Below are 20965 nucleotides of genomic sequence, written 5' to 3' on the forward strand. Positions count from 1 at the left end.
TTCATCCTCTTTGTGGGATTTTTTGGCACAGGGCAAAGTTAATTTTGATAGGGTCCAATTTAACAGTTTTCCTTTTTATGGAAAAACTGATTTGGTGTCAAGTAAGAACTCTTTGCCTAGTCCTAGATCCCAAATATTTTCTTCTATTAAAAATATTACAGTTTTATATTATATCTAAGCCCGTTATCCATTTTGAGTTAATTTTTATATGAGTTATGAGACTTAGGTTGAGGTTCTTTTTTTTTTTTTTTAAGCTATTGATACCTACTTGCTCGAGCCCCTTTTGTTAAAAAGGCTATCTTTCCGCCACTGAGTTGCTTTTGCACCGTTGTGAAAAATCAGCTGTCCATATTTGTGTGGGTCTCTTTCTGTGTTATTTATTCTGTCCCATTCGTCTCTGTATCTGTCCCTCTGTAAATACCACAGAGTCATGATTATTGTAGATATATGTTAAGTCTTGTAATAGGGAAGACTGATCCCACCGACTTTGTTCTTCTTAAAAATGATTATAGCTATTCTACTTCCTTTGCCTTTCCATGTCAATTTTAGAATAACTGTTTTTATATACAAAAATTTTTGCTAGGATTTTGATAGAATTGCATTTGTATCAATCTGTTTCTTTTCTCTGAAGTAGCCAGGAACAATTTGGCATGCTTTTAATTCTCTTTTCTTCTACTACCTAACTTTTTGTGTTCATTTGAAATTTCAGTTTCGGACTGCTTAATTATTAATTTTTAACATTTAAAAATTATTGGAGCATCATATTTCAGTCAAGTATATCTTTAGTATAATGCTGATCTCTGTTGAGTAGAAGACTGGTGGTTTCTCCAAGCTGCCCACCATCAGCCATACCATATGTGTGTTGCTCTATGATTATATTCTAGCAGCAACAATGTTGTCAAATATATTATGATGGTTTACATTTTTATCTTAAACATTCAAATTCTTCCGTTCCCCCGATTTACTAGCCTAAATTTTCTTTGGCTCTGAGCTCCTTGCTAATTTGCAAGGCTATGATTAGGCCAATAGAAATCAGCACCCTGGATTCTTTTCTACCTTTGTATAGGAGTTTATGGTTTGTGATATACATGGGAGGATTTTGTGAAGCAAGAAGTTGGTAACGTTACATACCAGTAGATGGAGGTGGCATGCCTTGAACAGTGTCACTCCCATAGTAGCTATTCAAATATTTCTTGAATTAGATGAAAATTGATGACGTTGAACTCAAAGTGATTCCTCATTTAATTTTTTGATTATTCTAAATTTAGATAAATGGACCCCAGTTCAAAATATTGACTGGAACCCAACCAAAATAACTTCTGTCACAAGTGAAGTTATATCAAATGGGTATCTTGGTATGATTTGAGGAAAAGAATGATACAGATTACCTGAACTGTGATGAATTTTGTGAAGCAAAGTGCCAGTGAAAATAGTTTGACTTAATTATAGTATATTATATAAATTAATGTTTCTATTGAGTGGCAGAGCCAGAGATTTTGGGTCCTCATCTCATGATTAGAACCCACTCTCATCATGCTTGTCTTCATTCATTTTTATTGCAATCAGGCCTAACTAGGCAGGTATTCAGTAAATGTTTATTGAATTGCAATGTGAAATAACTTTAATCTACCAAATTTTATCACAAAATTTATGCATATTAATGGAGGAATAAAAGGTAGCATGTTTGTTTTTAAACCTTATTCCCACTTCCTCTACCTGTACTCTACCTGTACACTGTCTACCTTTACATTCCTCTGCTCTTAATGCTACTGCCCAAGTTTAGTCAAGACTCTTGGTCTTGACCAAATAATAGGAATACAGTTTATACCAACTTGAATAGTAAATGGAATTTTGGGGGTGCCAATAGGTGGAAAGGATGCTGAGATAACATACAGAATTGAAGGAAGTCTGTGGGAACCAGGGCCTTGGGGATTATAGAACAGGAATATCACTCCATTAGAACCCACTCTCATCATGCTTGTCTTCATTCGTTTTTATTGCAATCAGGCCTTTGTCAAAAGATCAAAATGGCTATCTACAACCCCAGTCTCATATTCTTCTGATACTGTGACCCAAGAGGCAAGATCATTTATCCTCCTATTCTAAATTGGGAGATTCATATGGATCAATCATTATGCCCAGAGAAAAGCGGGTACTATGATTTGTCTGGTTTGGAGCTCATGCCAATCCCAGTGGACAGGAGAGGATAAGAACATACCAAAGAAGATGCAGGGGAAAGCTTGTCCTAAGATCAAATCATTAACCATCCCTGTCCTTGCCAAGGCTCCATTGCCCCAGCCCTCTGATGACTTCCCACTTCAATTTAACTGCTTACTGTTCTCATAACAGCAATGGCAATTAAGGTTTGATGTAAAAGCATAAAGTAGTGTATAATTTCAGAGCAGTATTATTGTGAATGAGCTATTTGGCTGAAGTTAGACTACAAAGCTAAAATAATGCATTCATTTAACAGAATTTACTTAGTGCTTCTTATGGATAAGGTGTCATACAATTATAGTTTGTTAAACTAAGCATGGATATAAGGCACTGTGAAATTGTCAGATTTCATCAGAGAGCAAATTAATTTTATTCTCTTATAATTTTATTTTTAATTTGTATTATTTTATTTCCCTACCATAGTGCTAGATATTTAAAAATTAAATTATAGTTATTGGCATAAAATTTGAATGGCATGGAATTTTTAACAGTAGCTTTTCTGATATTTGATATTTACAAAGGGAAATATTTTTGTGTTTATGAAGAGCTTATTCTCATTACTGTCATTTGATGACCCTTTTTTGAAAACTTATTCGGTGATTATGAATCACTCAAAATACGGTCTATAGTTAAGAAGCTACCTTTTTCTAGTTATCTACCAAAATCAAATTTATTACTTTTTGTGTCATTATAGTCTATTGCATCTGCTGACATGGATTTCAACCAGCTGGAGGCATTCTTGACTGCTCAAACCAAAAAGCAAGGAGGGATCACATCTGATCAAGCTGCTGTCATTTCTAAATTCTGGAAGAGTCATAAGACGAAAATCCGAGAGAGTCTCATGAACCAGAGCCGCTGGGACAGCGGGCTTCGGGGCCTGAGCTGGAGAATTGACAGCAAATCACAATCAAGGCACTCAGCTCAAATACACACCCCTGTTGCCATCATGGAGCTGGAAATAGGGAAAAGTGGACAGGTGAGTTTAACTTCACTCAATTTCCCTCTGTAAACTATATTTTCCATTTCATATATACCATATATTCACATTGATTTTATGTACCGTGTTCCCCGAAAATAAGCCCCAGTTAAGATCATCAGCCAGACGGACGCATTTAGTACGTTATGACGATGTTACAGAAGAAGATGACATGACTGTATTTGAATAAATGTAGAGTGTTGTATATGAGAAAAATAAGACATCCCCTGAAAATACGCCCTAATGTGTCTTTTGTAGCAAAAATTAATATAAGACCCGGTCTTATTTTCGGGGAAATACAGTAACAGTCTTCTTTGCAGAGATAATAATAATAGGAAAAGACCTTGTTTCCTAGAATCCCTTTTTAGAGATGGAATCATCTGAAAATCTGGGGACTCCTAATTGTGCATAGAGCCTGGAAACTAGCCTCAGGGTCCTGCAGTTATCACAGAAGTACAAAATGGATCAATAGAATTGTACAGTAGTTGGCCACTACTCCACTTTGGTTAGATCTCAGAATTCTTGGTATTTCATCAGAATCTCCAAGGCAATGATAGAGATGCTAAATAAAGACCAGAAATTGAGATTAAAGAACACAGAATAAAACTATCTCACCCAGTCATCTTTATAGACAGTCAGGTATAGGAGGCATTAAGTACAGTAATATATTGTTCCTAAAGCTCCTAAGTGCTTCATCTCTGTCCTTGAGCCCACAAATGATTTTTAATTCGATCTTGATTATTTACAAAACATGGCTGCTTTCCCTTGCAGTTTCCACAATCACTATAGTAGATCATTTTAGCATCTACATGGTTTTTCTTGAAGTCATTTGGTTTGTGCTCCAGATGACTGCCAGATCAAGACGTTTAATGACTTGGTGTATGTCTTTTGGGGGAAAAAAGCAGCAACTTGTAATCAGGAAGAGAAAACCCAGATCACTGAATTAGCTAACCAGATTTTTTTTTCAGATAAATAATGAAATAAGTGCTTCTGTTACATCCTATAATAGGAATATATTATTTCCTTCTAATGAAGAGAGCCTGCTTAGGTGGCCAGTTTCCTCATGTATTTCCTTCTTAAGTTTCTTAGAATTTTTCAGTGTAATTTTTCAAATTTTTCATAATGACTTTAATTTCAATTTAAAAGATAATCCTTTAAAAAAATTCTTCAAAATACGTTTGGAGGATCTTTTGTTCAGTTATTGTAAAATAGTGTTAATGGCCTTTATTGTCTTTGGTTTGTTTGACCCGAAAGTCTATTCTCTTACCCATTGTGTTACACCACCTCCCTCCTATTGTTCCTGGACCAAAAATATGACAGAATAGCAAGATGTGATAAGTACACTTAGATATTTTACCAACAATTTATGTAGGCTATTCATTTTTTAATCTAGCAATAGTGATTATTTCATTTTGTTTTTAAGTATTCGTCATTTGGGCAGGAATATGAAAACATACATATCTACTTCAAGACCTTTCTAGAAAGCTATTTTAGTATTACCTAATTTTTTTTTTAACTGGGGTTTATAATAAAATGTGCCTAAGAAGGCAGGCTGATCTGGGAGTGCAAAATACAGGCAGAGGGAAGAGCAAAGGCAAGAAGTTGGCCTTGGGAAGAAATTTGGATTTTTATTCTAAGTATAATAGGAAACCATTGGAGGGTTTCAAATAGGAATGATGCAATGTGATTTATGTTCATATAGGATCATTTGATTCACGTGTGAAGGATGGATTATAATATAATCAAGAGAGAAGCCATGGTACTGAAATCCCAGGAAAAAAATCACTAAGATTGGAATTGTTTTTTTGCACATTAAGAGCAACTCTCTTTTATTTCTAAATCTCTGTGCGATGGTAGTTAAATAAAATGGATCTCAAGATTAAAAACAAAAAACTTCACCTTTCATTCTGTTAGCAAGGTTAGGTATCCAAAATGAGCAGAACCAAAATTAATACTCCACTTCAAAATGGGATTATGTTCAAAATGGGACTTTGGACAACCTCCATTCCACATTTCCACCTCTGTTCCACAATTATGAGAAGTCCCTCCTTTTAAAATTTTATTATAGCTTGTTTCAAAATCTGTTTGTCAAGCCTAGGTATAACTAATAAAACTCAGTATTGTGCCAAAAGAAGAAAAAGTAAAACCAGGAGAGCATTTAGAGGGAGCTATAGCTATTGTAGTGGTCCTGGGGAAACAATATGAGCAAGGAAGATGGAGATAATTTTAGTAGTCAAGTTGGACAGAAGTGAGCAGATTGAAGAAATGTGAATGGCACATGTTGATGAGTTGCTTTGAGATGAATTTGAAGAAATGTGCAAAATGAAAGAAAGGGAGGAATTTGATATATAACTTGGGGGTTTTTGCATATGAATATGATATTAGGTTGGTGCAAAAGTAATTGCGGTTTAAAAGGTTAAAAACTGCAGTTACTTTTGCACCAACCCAATAGTATAAATTGGTAATCCTAATCTTGACAGTTTTGTTGCTAAGTTGACCATCTACTATACAATTTGAGTTTTTTTGATAGCTATAGTTAGCCCTTCCACTTGGGGAAAAATAAAAGAAATTATTTGACATCTGGCAGGTAAGAAAATGCTGTTTGTGCTGAAATAATTTTATTTTTCAACTCCCAATTTATAAAGAGATGCATTTGAGATTATGGAGCTTAAATTTTTCCTAATTGGTTTTAAAAAAATCTTTCTTATGATGTGCCCTATTCTGTATGTGTATTATACTTCATAAAAAAGAGTTAAAGAGGGAGAGAAAGATATGAGTGTCTTGCAAACTTGTTGACCCTGAGAACAGGGCTTTGGCACTGCTATAGTCCTCAGCTTTTGACTAGTACTTGCCAACACACAGCTCCTGCTGTTGGACTTCTTTCAGATTGTTGCTGTTCTGGCTCTCTGGTTCTAGTCTTGTGGACAGATGGGGTGCTTGAGAGGCAGCCAGGAAACCAAGCCTTGAGAGGACTTGGAAACCATTTTTGGATGTAAGTCCTTTGTGTTAAACTCAGGGCAGCAGTGTATCCTGCCCAGCAATGTTGAAACTGCTTGTGTTTGTCTAGTATTTGTGTACTGGCCTGTTGACTGTGGGCTTCATTCCACGTTTGCCACAGCTCTACTGCCAAGATGAATGTGGAAGGCCTCTGGTCCAAGCCCATTCTTAGCATTTGTTTTGTGTGTGTGTGTGTGGAAAGTGTACATAACACAAAATTTACCATTTAACCATTTTTCAAATGTACGATTCACTTGTAGTAAGTACATTCATAATGTTGTGTAAGCATCACCACTCTCTATTTCTAGAACTTTCTCATCATACCAAACAGGAACCCTATACCCATTAAGCAGTAACTCCCCATTCCCACCTCTCTCTGGTGCCTGGTAACTTGTATCTACTTTCTGTGTCTGTGAATTGGCCTATTCTAGATACCTCATGTAAGTGGAATCATACAATATTTACCCTATTGTGTCTGGTTTATTTTGCTTAGCATAATGTCTTAAGGTTCATCCATGTAATAGCATGTATCAGAATTTCATTCATTTTTAAGGCTAATATTCCATTGTATATGTGTGTGTGTGTGTGTGTGTGTGTACACATACATATATATCACATTTTATGTATCCATTAATATGTTGATGGACATTTGAGTTGTTGGCACCTCTTGACTATTGTGAATAATGTTACTGTGCACAGTTATATACAATTATCTGTTTGAGTCCCTGCTTTTAATTCTTTTGCGTGTGTACTTAGGAGTGGAATTGCTGGATCATATGGTAATTGTATATTTAGCTTTTTGAGAAACTGCCAAACTTTTCCACAATGTCTATGCCATTTTACATTCTTTCTGACAGTGCACAAGGGTTCCAATTTCCGCCCATTCTCATCAACATTTGTTATTTTCTGGTGTGTGTGTGTGTGTGTGTGTGTGTGTGTGTGTGTGTAAGTAAATTGCCATCCTACCATGTTTCTCTGAAAATAAGACCTAGCAGGACAATCAGCTCTAATGCGTCTTTTGGAGCAAAAATTAATATAAGACGCGGTGTTGTGTTGTGTTGTGTTGTGTTATACCCGGTCTTATATTATCGTAGAATAAGACCAGGTCTTACATTAATTTTTACTCCAAAAGACGCATTGGAGCTGATTGTCTGGCTAGGTCTTATTTTTGGGGAAACATGGTAATGGGTGTGAAGTGGTTTTGAGTTCAGTTTCTAATGATTAGTGATGTTGAGCATCTTTTCATATGCTTAACGGCCTTTTGTAAACCTTCTTTGAAGAAATGTCTATTCAAGTCCTTTGCCCATTTAAAAAATCTGGTTGTTGTTTTTGTTGTTATTGTTGAGTTGTAGAAGTTCTTTATATATTCTGGGTATCAATCTTTTATGAGATATATGATTTGCAGATATTCTCTTGCATTCCGTAGATTTTCTTTTCACTCTCTAGATAATAATTTAATGCACAAAAATCTTAATTTTGATGTGGTCCAATTCCTCTATTTCATTTGTTTCCTGTGCCATTGGTGTCATATCCAAGATATCATTGCCAAATCCAATGTTATGAAACTTCCTCCCTATGTTTTCCTCTAAGCATTTTCTAGTTTTAGCTCTTACATTTAGGTCTTTGATCCACTTTAATTTTTGTATATTGTGTAAGGCCAGTCTCACTTTTGTATGAATTTTTAAAAATGATTTTTCAATTTGGGAAACAAAGTAGGACTATTGAACTTGGAAGCTAAGTTTCAGGTATGTCATGTTTCTGAACTTTCTAAATAGCTGTGTGTGTAATTAATTAAGTAGGGCTCAGCAGTATCACTCAAGATGCAGGTGTCAATAATGATGAGTGGTAAGCACTAGGAACTAGCTCAGATAACTGACAAATAAGCTCAATTTCCTTTGTATTGCCAGGGTTATTAACCTAAGTAGATTAGAGGAAGTCAATAGCAGGGGAAGTATATGTGAATTTTAACAACTCACCTGTGGCTTTAATAAGTCTTGTGGATATGTGGAGAAGCATGAACAAAATTATGATAAAGCTAGTAAGTACGTAGCTAATTTAATGGTGACATCCAAACAGTATTGATCACAAAATGAGTTTAGCCTGTCATCCCATGATAACTCCTCCTCACACACTCTCTTAATCTAGGGAAAATAGCCTAGTCTTCTTCGAATATAATTTAAGGCTTCTATGCTCTATCATCTATTTATATTGTACAGTCCAACCAAGTGGGACTGTATTTTTCATACATTAATATCCTTTCCTGTTGCTACTTGAAATGTTCTTTATCTATCCCCATTTTCACTTGGTAAAATCCTCTCTCTTCTTCAAAGTCCATATTACTCAATACCTCTGTCATGAACTTTTCCTGGGTTATCTCAACTGATAATCTGAATTCTCAGGATATTTTGAACTTTTCTGTAGCGTTTGATACAACTTAGATTTAAAATGAAAAACACTTGAAAACACAAACTACCACAGTTCACCCATTATGAAACATAATTTAAATAGTCCTGTAGCTATTAAGGAAATCAAATTTCATAATTTTAAAACTCCCAAAAAGGTATCTCCAGGTTTAGATGGTTGCACTAGAGAATTTTACCAAAAATTTAAAGAATAATCAGCACCAATTTTATATAATCACTTACAGAAAATAGGAGAGACTTCTCCCAGTTTATATGTAAAGCTGTACAACCCTGATTCCAAAACTAGACAGACAGAAGACACTTATGCACACACACACACACACACACACACACACACACCAAAGCAAAGCAAAAAACCCTTCAGATGAATATTTTTCATAAATATAACTGCAAAAATTCTTAAAGTATTAGCAAATAGAATTCAGCAATATGTAAAAATAGCTATACACCATGACCAAGTGAACTTGATTCCAGGTATACAAGGCTGATTCAACATTTGAAAATCAATCAGTATAATCCACCATATCAATAGGCTAAACAAGAAAATCATATGATTATGTCAATTGATACAGAAAAAATATTTGATAAAATTCAACACTCATTCATATAAAAAATCTCCAAAAAATAGAAATAGAGGGGAATTTTCTCAACTTGGAAAAAGGTACGAATAAACACCTACTGGTAACAATATACTTAAGGTGAAAGACTGAATGCTGTCTCCAGATTGGGGACCAAGGCAAGGATGTCCATTCTCACCACTCTTATTCAACATGATGTGGAAGCTGAAGCCAGTGTTTAGAAAATAAAAGGTATACATATAGAATTGGAAAGAAGAAATAAAACTGTCCCTATATGAAGATGACATAATTAATCTATGTGGAAAGTCCCAAGAACTAATAAGTGAATTCAGCAAGATTACAGGATGTAAGCTAAACATAAAAAATCAATTGCATTTCTATATCTCAATGAGCACATGGACATAGGCATCAACATTAAAAATACAATACTGTTTACAATCACTCAAAAAAATGAAATACTTAAGTGTAAATTAAACGTATACAGGACTTGTATAAAGAAAATTACACAATGGTGGATGAAAAATCAGAAGTTATAAGTAAATGGAGAAATATACTATGTTCATGGATTAAAGATTCAACAGTAAAGATATCAGTTCTCAAATTGATACACAGGTTTAATATAATTCTATCAAAATCTAATAAATTATTTTTTCGACATAGAGATCATTCTAAACTTTATATGGAAAGGCACTAGAATGTCTAAAACAATTCTAAAAATTAGGATAAAGCAGAAGGACTCAGTCTACCTTATTTCAAGATTTATTATAATTCTGTCGCAATCAAGACTATGGTGTCAGCAGAGGGATGGACACATAGATCAATGGAACAGAATATAGACACCAAGTGGTATTGGAGCAATTAGACATTCATGCAGGGGATGGGGGGCGGGCGAAGAATATCAACCTAAGTCTCACACTTTATACAAAAATTAATTCTAAACGATTCATGGAATAAATATAATTGTAAAATTCTGAAACTTTTAGAAAAGAAACATGGAAAATCCTCAAGATCTAATGCTAGGCAAAGAGTTCTTAGACTTGACATCAAAAGCACGATCCATAAAAAGACAACTTGATAAATTGGACTTCATCAAAAATAAAACTTTGCTCTGTAAAAGACCCTGGTAAGAGGATAAAAAGACAAGCTACAGAGTGAGAAAATATTTGCAAACCATACATCTGACAAAGAGTTATAATCTAGCATATGAGTATAGAGAGAACTCTCAAAATAGAAAAAGAAAGCAATTAGAACATGGGCAAAATTAGTGAAAAGACATTTTATGGAAGACGATATGCATTTGGTAAATAACTTAAAAAATGTTCAACATCATTAACCATTAGGTAAAATACAAATTAAAATCACAATGAGATGTTACTAGACACCTATCAGAATAACTAAAATAAAAAATAGTGACACTACTCAATGCTAGAAAGGATGTAAAGAAACTGGACCATTCTTAGATGGTAATTGTAAAAAATGGTATAGTCATTCTCTGAAAAATAGTTTGTCAGTTTCTTTTAAAAGTAAACATGCAAACACCACTTAGCAATTACACTCTTGGACATTTCCAGAGAAATTAAGGCTTAAATTGACACAAAAACCCTTGCATGAATGTTTGTAGCAGATTTATTCATAATTGCATAAAACTGGAAACAACCCAGACGTCCTTTCAAGAGGTGAAAGGACAGTTAAACAAATAGTTAAACTGTAGCGTATCCACACCAGAGAATACCATCCAACAATAAAAAGGAAGCAACTGTTGATACATACGACAACCTGGATGAATTCCAGAGAATTATACTGAGTGAGAAAAGCCAATCTCAAAAGGTTACATACTATATGATTCCATTTATATAGCATTCTTGACATGAAAAAGTTACATAAATGGAGAACAAATTAATGGTTGCCAGGGGTTAAGGAGGGAATAGGGGCACGAGGGAAGTAGGTGTGGCTATAAAAATGGATATGAGGGATTCTTGTGGTGATGGAAATGTTTATCTCTTGACTGTATCAATGTCAATATCCTGGTTGTGATCTTGTACTATCGTTTTGCAAGATGTTACCATTGAGGGAAACTGGGTAAAGGGTATATGAGGTTTCTGTATTTCTTAAAATTGCATGTAAATCTATAATCTTAAAATAGTTTAATTTTAAAAAAAATTTAAGAATTAAAAAAAAGCACTTGTATTAGTGTTTAACTTAATTAATCATAAAAGGAGATTAGTGGGTTATGTACGTAGGAAGCCCAAATGTGGTTCCTGGTGTCAGGTATCTCTTGGCTCTCTCTGGCTCTGTTCATGTCATGCTGTAAACAAGCGTACTCCCTGTGGAGGTAAGAAAATGGCTATCAGGTCCACACCAGTAGAAAGAGGTGCTCGTCTCTTCCCAATTCATGTATATTGATTAAAAACTGATTTTTATTTTCCCTGCTTAGGTCACATGGAAAAGTCATGGTTTACAGGAATTAGGATAATTTAAGCTTGTATTATTTATCCAGCCCTTTGACCAGGGGCAAGGTCAGGTGTAGTTTGACAGCTGATACCACAGGGAATAGGTGCGGAGTGATTGTTCAAAGGAATTAGGTATGTTGGACAAACAAAACCAATACGTGTCCACTACAGTGGCTTGTTGGTTTATGCGTTCAAGAAGCCTACAGTTTGTCATTAATACTTGTATCCCTTAAAGCCTCAAAATATTAAAGTAGGTGTTTGATAAATTTTGAATGACTTAATAAGGGAGAGAATCCATACGTTAGTTATCTACTGCTACATAACAAATTTCCCCTCCAAATTAGGGGTTTAAAACAACAAACACTTATTATCTCATGTAGGATTGGGATATGAATTTGGGAGCAGCTTAGTTAAGTGATTGTAGCTCAGGGTTCCCTCAAGTTGCACCAGATGTTGGCCAGGGCTGCAGCCATCCCGAGGCTGGACTGGAGCTGGAGGTCCTGTCTCCACGCTCACTCATGTGGCTGTTGGAAGAGGCCTCAGTTCCCTTCTGGTTGTTGGCCATAGAGTAACATAGCAACTGGTTACTTCCATAATGAGTGATCCAAGAGAGAAACAGCAAGCAGGAAGCCACCATGCAGTATGTGGCTTAGTCTCTGACTTGTACTCCATTACTTCTGCTTTAAAAAAATAAATATATATCAGTTTATTTTTGGTGAGAAATAATGAGGAATAGAGCAATATAACAAGTATGGAATTAATGAAGCTAGCTTTTGTTGGTTTGTCATATGTTTTAGTTTTTAATCCATTTAGTGAATATCAACTAGTGTTTAACATAAGAATAATTAATAGCTATTATTTATTTTATCCTTACCATGTTCCAGGCATTTTTCTAAATGTATTTTATGCATTGACTCATTCAGTCCTCTTATCAGCCCTCAGAAATAGGTATGATTTTTTTGGGGGGGTCTATAGATTAACTTTATTTTTGAGTAATTTTGGATTTATACAGAAGTTGCAAAGGTAGTACGAGTTCCCTTACACTCCTTATCCAGTTTTCCCTGTTAACATCTTACATTACTATGATATATTTGTAAAAATAAGTAGCTAACATTGGTATAGTGTTACTAACTAAACTACAGATTTTATTTGTATTTCACCAGTTTTTTTTCATTAATGTTCCCTTTCTGTTCCAGGATCCAATCCAGGATACCACTAAATTGCTAACTGAACTAACTAAATTACATTTAGTTATCTATCACCCCAATCTCATCTGGTCTGTGACAGTCTCTTGTCTTTCCTTATTTTTCATGACCATAAGTCTTGAGGAGTACTGGGCCGATATCCTGTACTTGAAGAGTACTGAGCCGATATGCCCCCCAATCTGGGCTTATGTTGCATTTCTCACGGTTAGGCTGGGGTTAGGGGTTTTGAGAAAGAATGCAATAGAGGTGACGTGCCTTTCTTGTCACACCATGTTACGGGATAGATACAATCCAAATGACAGACTGTTGATGTTACCTTTCATCACTTGTTAAAGTAGCATTTATCAGGTTTCTCTGTTGTAAAGTTACTGTTTTTCCCTTTGCCTATTCTAGTCTTTGGAAGTTACTCTTTTGTTATTGTTCAAAACAAGTCAATAAGTCCAGCCCACACATAAGGGGAGGGATATTAGGCTCTCCTCCTTGAAGGAAGTGTCAAAGAATTTGTGAACATATTTTAAATTGGTATAGTACACTGTCTAGCCAAAATTATTGACATTATTCTCATATGCAAAATATATTCTCCTTCTCCCAATATTCTGCAAAAGTCTCTCCTTTATAACATCAGCTTATAGCCTAGCATGTCATCATCTAAATTAAGTCTAGGTTTGGATGAGGCTCCTTAGGTGTAGTTTCTTAATTTCAGCTCCTTGAGTGCATTACTTCTTTATCTGAAGACCTGTGAAACTAAAGAGGCAATTTATCTGCTCCTCACACCCAGAACACAATGGTTGGGCAGGAATAAGATTACTACTATTGAACTCTTGTTCAGAGAGGGGGGAAATGTTGGCACAAAGGTGTCATTACTTCATACCACTTCTGAAATTCAACTGGGCGCACAGGTTTATAGTTCCTTGATTAGAATTCAAAGTCTGGGAATAATTCTCCATGACTCTTAGCTCTGTCTCCCGGGTGTTTGGTTTTATACTCTTGAGTTACCTTTCCTTTTCTATGAAAGGTAGTCTGTATTTGCAGTTATGTAGTTTCCTCTACCCACTTCCTGCCTGTAAATGTTTGAAAGTCCAAAGAACTCTTCATTTTGTACTGTTTCTGTTCCTTTCAGTCCAAATGGGCAGTGTTTCTGTCTATGTAATTCTCTTAAAAACTTTATGGATCTCCTATAAATCCTATTTGGGCTCAGTTCATTAGCTAAAAGCCACACTTAAAAGATCTCTGTGAGATAAGACATTTTCTGTCTTGGGATTCTGCTAAGGGACAATGGCTTTTAGCTTGTTAGACTGCTAGTGTTTGATTAAAAGATTCTCTAAGTCATACTTTTAAAATCTTTAGAAGGCCCTTTGTCTAACTAAATAGTACTCAGAGGCATCACCTTAGAGCTTTCTGAGGTTCTAACAAAGAATTTTACAGCTATGCTCTCAACCTTATCTTTTAGACCTTGTCTTCCTGGCCAGTGGCTTGGATTTGAACTTTGCTTAGAATTCATTTCCCACTTTAATATTTGCATCTGGAGAAACTGAGAATCTTCAAAACCAGTGAGTTCTGGCTCCTTTTTGTTGAATTGTTCTTGAGATGTTTATTAGGAATTTGGAAATTTGGGTCTGGGTTTCAGTGGTGTAAATTTGGCAAGAAGAGAAGTCTGAAAGTCATGAGCATTTGTTCAGTGGCCATTGAGTCAAGAGATTATTGAGGAGCAGAAGGAAGACCAAGAGTGGAAGTTTGAGAAATGTGGACTTTTAGTGGGCAAGTGAATAAAGACTCTGTGAGGGAGGCAAGGTTGGAGGGGGTCAGCAATGGATTAGAGAAATGAAGAGTATAGGATCAAAGAAGTACTGACAGTGGCACTGCCTCACTTACTTTACTTGCTGGGTTCAGTGGACAGTTTTCCAGTTTCCCTGTCATTTAAACTCTTTGAGTTGATATTAATACCTTTTATGTCATAAAACTTATGACATTAGGCTTTGTATTCAGCTGAAGGATGAAAACACTACAGAAGCAAAGTTGAAGAACATACCTATATAGCTTGCCCTCTGGCCATAAAGGGAAAGTGCAGAAATAATTCCTATAGTATATCTGAATTTTATATGCTTAATGTCATGCGTACTTTTTAAAAAAGTGGGTTGTCTTTTTTGTTCTTGAGTTTTAAGAGTTCTTTATGTATTCTTTGTAGTAAGCCCTTATCAGATATATGATTCACAATGTATTCTCCCATTCTATAGGATGTCTTTTTACTTTCTTGGTACTGTCCTTTGATATACAAAAGTCTTAAGTTTTTATGAAGCCCAGTTTATCTAGTTTTTTCTTTTGTTCCTCAATTTTTTATTTTATTTTATTTTATTGCTTTTATTATCAAATCTAAGACTCCACTGCCAAATTTGAGTCACAAAAAATTTACCCCTATGTAGTTCTTATATTTAGGTCATAGATTCACTTTGAGTTGATTTTTATATATGGGACGAGGTCGGGGTTGAATGAATTTTTCTACGTGATCTAACTTTCCTTTGTAGTCTTCTGATGCTTCACTTTGTATAACACAGTTTAACACTTAATTATATGTCCCTTTATAATTTGCAAGTTCTTCCACCATATAATTTTTTATTTCCCTGTCAAGTTTTTAAATTTTTGAGTATAGGAATTGTCTGGTATATATCTTACACTGAACACGTAGAAAATCCTCAGAATATGCTTGTGATTGATTGGCAGATAACTAAACACTGCCTAGAATGTGTGGATTTTGTGAATTTCTTCTTACGAAGAACTACTTCAAATTTGACTGTGCTAGAAACCATTGCTCATAGAAGTAAAAGTCATATATCCACCTTTCAAAGCCCTAAGTGTATTCTTTGAAATTGAGAATTGTTTGCTTTAGTGGAACCTAATATACTCCATAAACTTCCCTTGCTGCTCTTTTTCTATAGGTTTAGCCTCTTTAAAACAGGGCAGAAACAAAAGTATAATACTTAAATCTTACTTTTAAATTCCTGGGCCTTTTATGAGTTGTCTGTATTTAGTTAATTATTTTTCACTAACTTGAAGGAAAAAAGACATCAATATTACAGGACCTGAGTTACTTCCCTCTCTCTTTGGAAATAAGAATATCTGGTATAAGGAGTAATGTACTAGAGGTGAGTGAGAAAACCATAGTTCTTAGATGATTTCTGATGATAGGGTAGGCCTTAGTTATGCTTCTACTTACCTTTCTCCTCAGTTAATGAGCAAAGGTAAGTGTGGCATAGTTTTTGGAGTGAAAATGTTGAATTAGGAGAGCTTGGGAGAGGGAAGAACAGAAAAATATCTTCTTTAAAAGTTACTTCTTAAGAAGTGTTTTGCTTAGTAAGAATTCAAATATTTGCTTTTTTAAATTTTCCTGCTCTCAAGTTAATATATTCAGTTGCTAAATTTGAATTGTAAGTAGTCAGTTAGTAGATACAGTAGATATCACATAATAGGAAAGATACCCATAAAAGGTGTGAACACTCACCTCAGCAGTTTATGATGGAAACTGAAGTTAGAAAAATGTATCAAAAGAGATTATGAATTTAGAAGTTCAGCCTGTAGGGTTGGAAATATCATGTAGAAGATTGTGATTAAGTTTGGTCCCTTTGGTTTTCATTAATAGTCACACTCAAATTATGTCAAAGAATGGAGGATTTATTATAGGGGTGCGTGTGGACTGGCACAGAGCCTAGTTATCCCCAGGATTGCTCCAGGTCTCAGTCTCTCTTTGACCTTTTGTATCTCTCCTTTCCTCTGCTTTCTGCATCATCACTCTCAGACTCTGCCTGCACTGCACGCTCAGTCCATTCTCCTCTCTCTTTGGACTGGCTCTTCTTGCTTGCTCCATTATAGCTGCCAGATGTGTAATCCTCATGCCTTTTCTAGCCCTTTTCTCCATCACAACCTTTTAGTTTAACCTCTCACTGGTAACTGACAAACTCTCCTTCAATATTTAGTAAATATTTCCATATGTTCAGGGCTCAGCTCATCATTTTACATAATTGGGCCATATCTACCTCTACCAGAAAGTTGTTATAATATAAAACGCATAGCAGTTGCCATATAATGGCCATTCACCACATATTCATGTATGTTTCATGGATCACTGGTAAAGTTTCCTCAATGTATGTAACACCGGAAGTGTCTTTGCCTAAGGGGAAGCAGTAAAAACAAAAACAGTCTTATCATATGTTTTTGAATGCTAGACTGTTAGATTTTCCTTTTTTCTTAAATAAGAAAACCAAGTGATAGTCTATGTAGTTTGTACATGAGACCCACATCATATCCTTTATCATCATCACCTTTGTTCTCAAAACAGCCAAAAACTGTCATTGAGTGCCCGTTCTCTGTAAGGCATTATTTTACATGTTTCATTCTTTCAGTCTTTGCAGCAAGTAGGAAGCTTGGAACAAGATTTCAGCATTTGGTTTAGATTAAAATTTGTGTTAAGCTGCTTCCAGCTCCACGCCACACAGCACAACCCTCTGCAGCACAGGGACTTCCACGGAGTGCCATTCACTACATGTTTAAATGCATCCCATTGTTTCGTACACTAATGCATTTCCTTTAAAAAAGATGGCACCTCTCCCAAAGTTTCCACACTATATCTCCCCACTCTTATTTAAATACATGATTTATTATTAGAATTCAAAGCTCAACTGAAGCTCAGGCAATTGAAATAAGTTTTCTTTTCTTTCTTTTTTTTTGACAAGTGACCGCTAAAGATTCTCAGTTCTGTATCTGTGATGTTGAGAGAGAACCAGAGCTTGTGTAGAATCAGGCTATTAAGATAGGATTGTTTCTCAGCATAAAAGCATAGGGATTTTTCTTCTTGAGTCAATAGTGGAAAATTAATACATAATCTTTTCAAGTTTAGTTAACAAAAATAAATCTATTTGCTATACCTGGTTGTTAAAATGGGTATCTTTCACAGTGTACAAGTTACATGATGCTTAGTATTTTAGGTCGTGCTTTGATGTCTATTATTTTATCAGATAATTACAACAATATTGTGAGATATGTAGTGTAGCTATTAGAATCCCTTTTTAACACATGAGAAGGCCTGGAGACAAAAAATTATTTGCTTAGGTTACATGGGTAATTTGTATCAGAGGCAAGATGAAAACAAAGTTAGATTCCAGTTTGCTATTCTTTTTGGAAGACCACTAGTCTTCAAATTATTTTGTTTTACAACCTCAGGATATACTCGTATGTATTTTGGGGCATAACTGCTACCGTGTTTCCCCGAAAATAAGACCGGGTCTTATATTAGTTTTTGCTCCAAAAGACACATTAGGGCTTATTTTCAGGGGATGTCATCCTGAAAAATCATGCTAGGTCCTATTTTCGGGGATACACAGTAGTTTACTGGATGTAATGCATTTGATAGTGAGGAAAGGAGTGGAGCTGATAATGGCTTCTTTGGAGCTGATGCAAGGGTTGTTCTTCTTTTGTTTTGGTTTTTTCCTGACCTCATATGATTTAAACTTTAACGTCCGCTTTCTGTAGATGCATTCTCTTATTCTTTGGTGGTTTTCTATATAAACTATCAATCATTTCCACTTTGGTTTTCTTCCAAGTTTAAGGTTTATTTTCAAAGGTAAATTAAGTTTGAGGTTTGCTTTCTCTTTGGCACTTGGGATTAATAAACTTGACCTGCCAGTTGATTATTGCTCAAACCCTGGAAAGTTTGTGCTGCTATTTTAAAAAATAATACTTCATTGTTTTATGAGCCTTGTGTGTACCTATGGCAATAGTCCTTTGTCAGAAGCACATAGACTATTATAATGATTTACTCAGGTGGGTGTGAACAGGCAGTTTATGCTGTACTTTGCTCACGTACATTTATTTATGCCTGTAAATCAAGTGTTGTTGTCTCTGCTTCTGCTTCAGATGTCAGACCATCAAACAGCATAGGCTGTTCACCGTTTACATTTCAGAAACTGCTCAGAAACTTTGAAATAATCCTTTACTTTTGCTAGCTTTTCCTCTATTTTAGTGTTCCTAGAGCCTTTGGCTGCTTTGGAGAAGTTTGGCTGACTTTTCTCGGCATTGCTCCCCACCCCGCCCTATTTACCTAGAATAGCTCATAACACACGAGTAAGATACCATCCATATAAGATTTTATTTAAATTTTATTTGAAGAAAGGAATCTATATTTAACTTTGGAAACACGACATAGCTAGTATTTTTATGTCAGACATGTAAATGAAGTGATAGTACTGCCAAATAAATGAAATACTCCTTCCCCTTCCTACAGTATCACACAATGCATGGGAGTAATTCAGTAATTAGTAAACCCTTTGTGGCTAAGCCCTTTGGAATGGTACATATGGGGTGTAACTTTACTTCCATCGGTATGTATTTGTGCCTATTGAAGGGGTTCAGAACAGGCCTCTCCAAGATGTCACTTTGGCATATGAATTATTTTGAGCTGAAGGCAGTTGAGACCCTGTGGGCTCATGAGAAACTTTTACTTCTCCCTTAGCTAATTTAAATTAGGGTCCTTGTCCATAAGAGTTACCACCAGGAATAATGTTTTATGAACTATGTATAGGGTAGGGCAAACTTCTAATTACTGAATATTTGCTCTTATTGTCCTGAGAATGACCTTCCTTCCCTCTAAAGCCCCAGGATACCTCATCTCATCCTTATTTCAGAGTGTCAGTGTCATATGTTCCTCACTTTCTCTTTTTGAACCTCTCACATATGAGGCGTCTGAGACTCTCTCATGTATGTGGGGTTCCCCTATGTACTTATATAATTAAATTTTGTTATTTTCTCGTTTGCCTAATCTCATGTAGGTTTAATTATTAGCCTAGCCGAAAGAACCTAGTCGGGTAGGGGAAAGTTTCTTTCTCCCCCACACTATAAAAATCTAAGATGTGGTAGCTGTGAGAGATACTATTTTATTAGTTACTACTTTTACTCATATTTGGATTAAAATTTAACATTATGGTTTTCCCATAAGGAGATGACCTTTGCTGGTGGTGTTTTACACTGTGTTCTTTGGAGTCATGATAATCCCTAGAAGCGCCTCAAAGTTTATCCTGGGGGAGGAAAGACGGAGCTTAGGTATACAGGACTCGGGCTTCAATATCTGCTTCAGTCAGAGCAGCTTCTATGTTACCTATTGAATTAGTGGAGTCCACAAAAGATTTAGTTTGAAAGAGGATTATGGGGCTAACATTGAAACCACCAGATAGTAGAAAGACCTAGAAGTTCTGGCTATCCCATCAACTAGTGTTAGGCAAGTCACTTAACATATCTTTCTCAGTTTTTCATATATAAGGTAGAACTAATTCTGTCTACCTCGTAGAGTCGTTTTCAGATAGTGGTTTTAAGAAGTAATGAATCAAAAAGCATAATAAAGATACTGCTAATAATTGTAGCAATGCTAAATAACAGAAATTCAAAATGGTTTTGAATTTTGTTGTAGACTTTATTATAATAAAGTCTTTTCCAATTTTTTTGTGATTTAGGGCATTGTTATTTCTTCTTTGTTTTTTTAAAAGTAAGATTTGTTGTCAGACTTCCTTAAAACTTGATTTCTCATGGAAGAAAATGACTATAAACATACCCATATTTACACATATACATATACAAATATATGTATTTGCATGTGTACATATCTTAAAAAATTTATATTGATTTCTTTCACAGTTTCTAAGAACATAAGTAGATAAATGAAGCTTAGCTTGGAGCAAACTTTAACTTTCCTGTATTTCCAAGAGAAAAGGTCCAGGATGTTTGTATTTATTTTCAGCCTTTGAAAGGTCAGAAAATTATGCCTGAAATTGGGTTGGCACATTTCTGAATCTGATGTTGTTCAGTTACTCTGCTTAGTTGTGTTGATGCCATTTCATTTCTTCTTTCCTTCAAGCAGAGAATACTGTTTCATGCTTTCTTTAGGAAGCCATCCCTAGCCTGTAAATTTATTTAAATTCTATAGCTTGTGAAATCACAGGTATAAGCATAAAGAATAGATCTCATTCAGAAAAGCCTCAATAATTGTGTTCTAGCATTAAAGAGAAAAGGCCTGTGCTCTTCTCTTTTACCTGATCGAGTATTAAAATAGCCTGTCTTTAAATGAATTATTAGGTTGGTG

At 35.2% G+C, this 20965-nt stretch overlaps 1 protein-coding gene across 3 annotated transcripts in view; it reads left to right on the forward strand.

Moving 5' to 3' along the window:
* COMMD1 (copper metabolism domain containing 1) overlaps positions 1-20965 on the forward strand; it is a 186011-nt gene that overhangs the window by 39109 nt on the left and 125937 nt on the right. For all 3 annotated transcript variants that reach the window (XM_019717681.2, XM_019717676.2, XM_019717686.2), the window contains one exon: positions 2912-3193. In XM_019717681.2, the coding sequence (XP_019573240.1) occupies positions 2912-3193 (282 nt within the window). The remainder of the gene's footprint in view (positions 1-2911; positions 3194-20965) is intronic.

This window comes from Rhinolophus sinicus, linkage group LG05 (assembly GCF_036562045.2).
Source record: "Rhinolophus sinicus isolate RSC01 linkage group LG05, ASM3656204v1, whole genome shotgun sequence".
Lineage (NCBI taxonomy): Eukaryota > Metazoa > Chordata > Mammalia > Chiroptera > Rhinolophidae > Rhinolophus > Rhinolophus sinicus.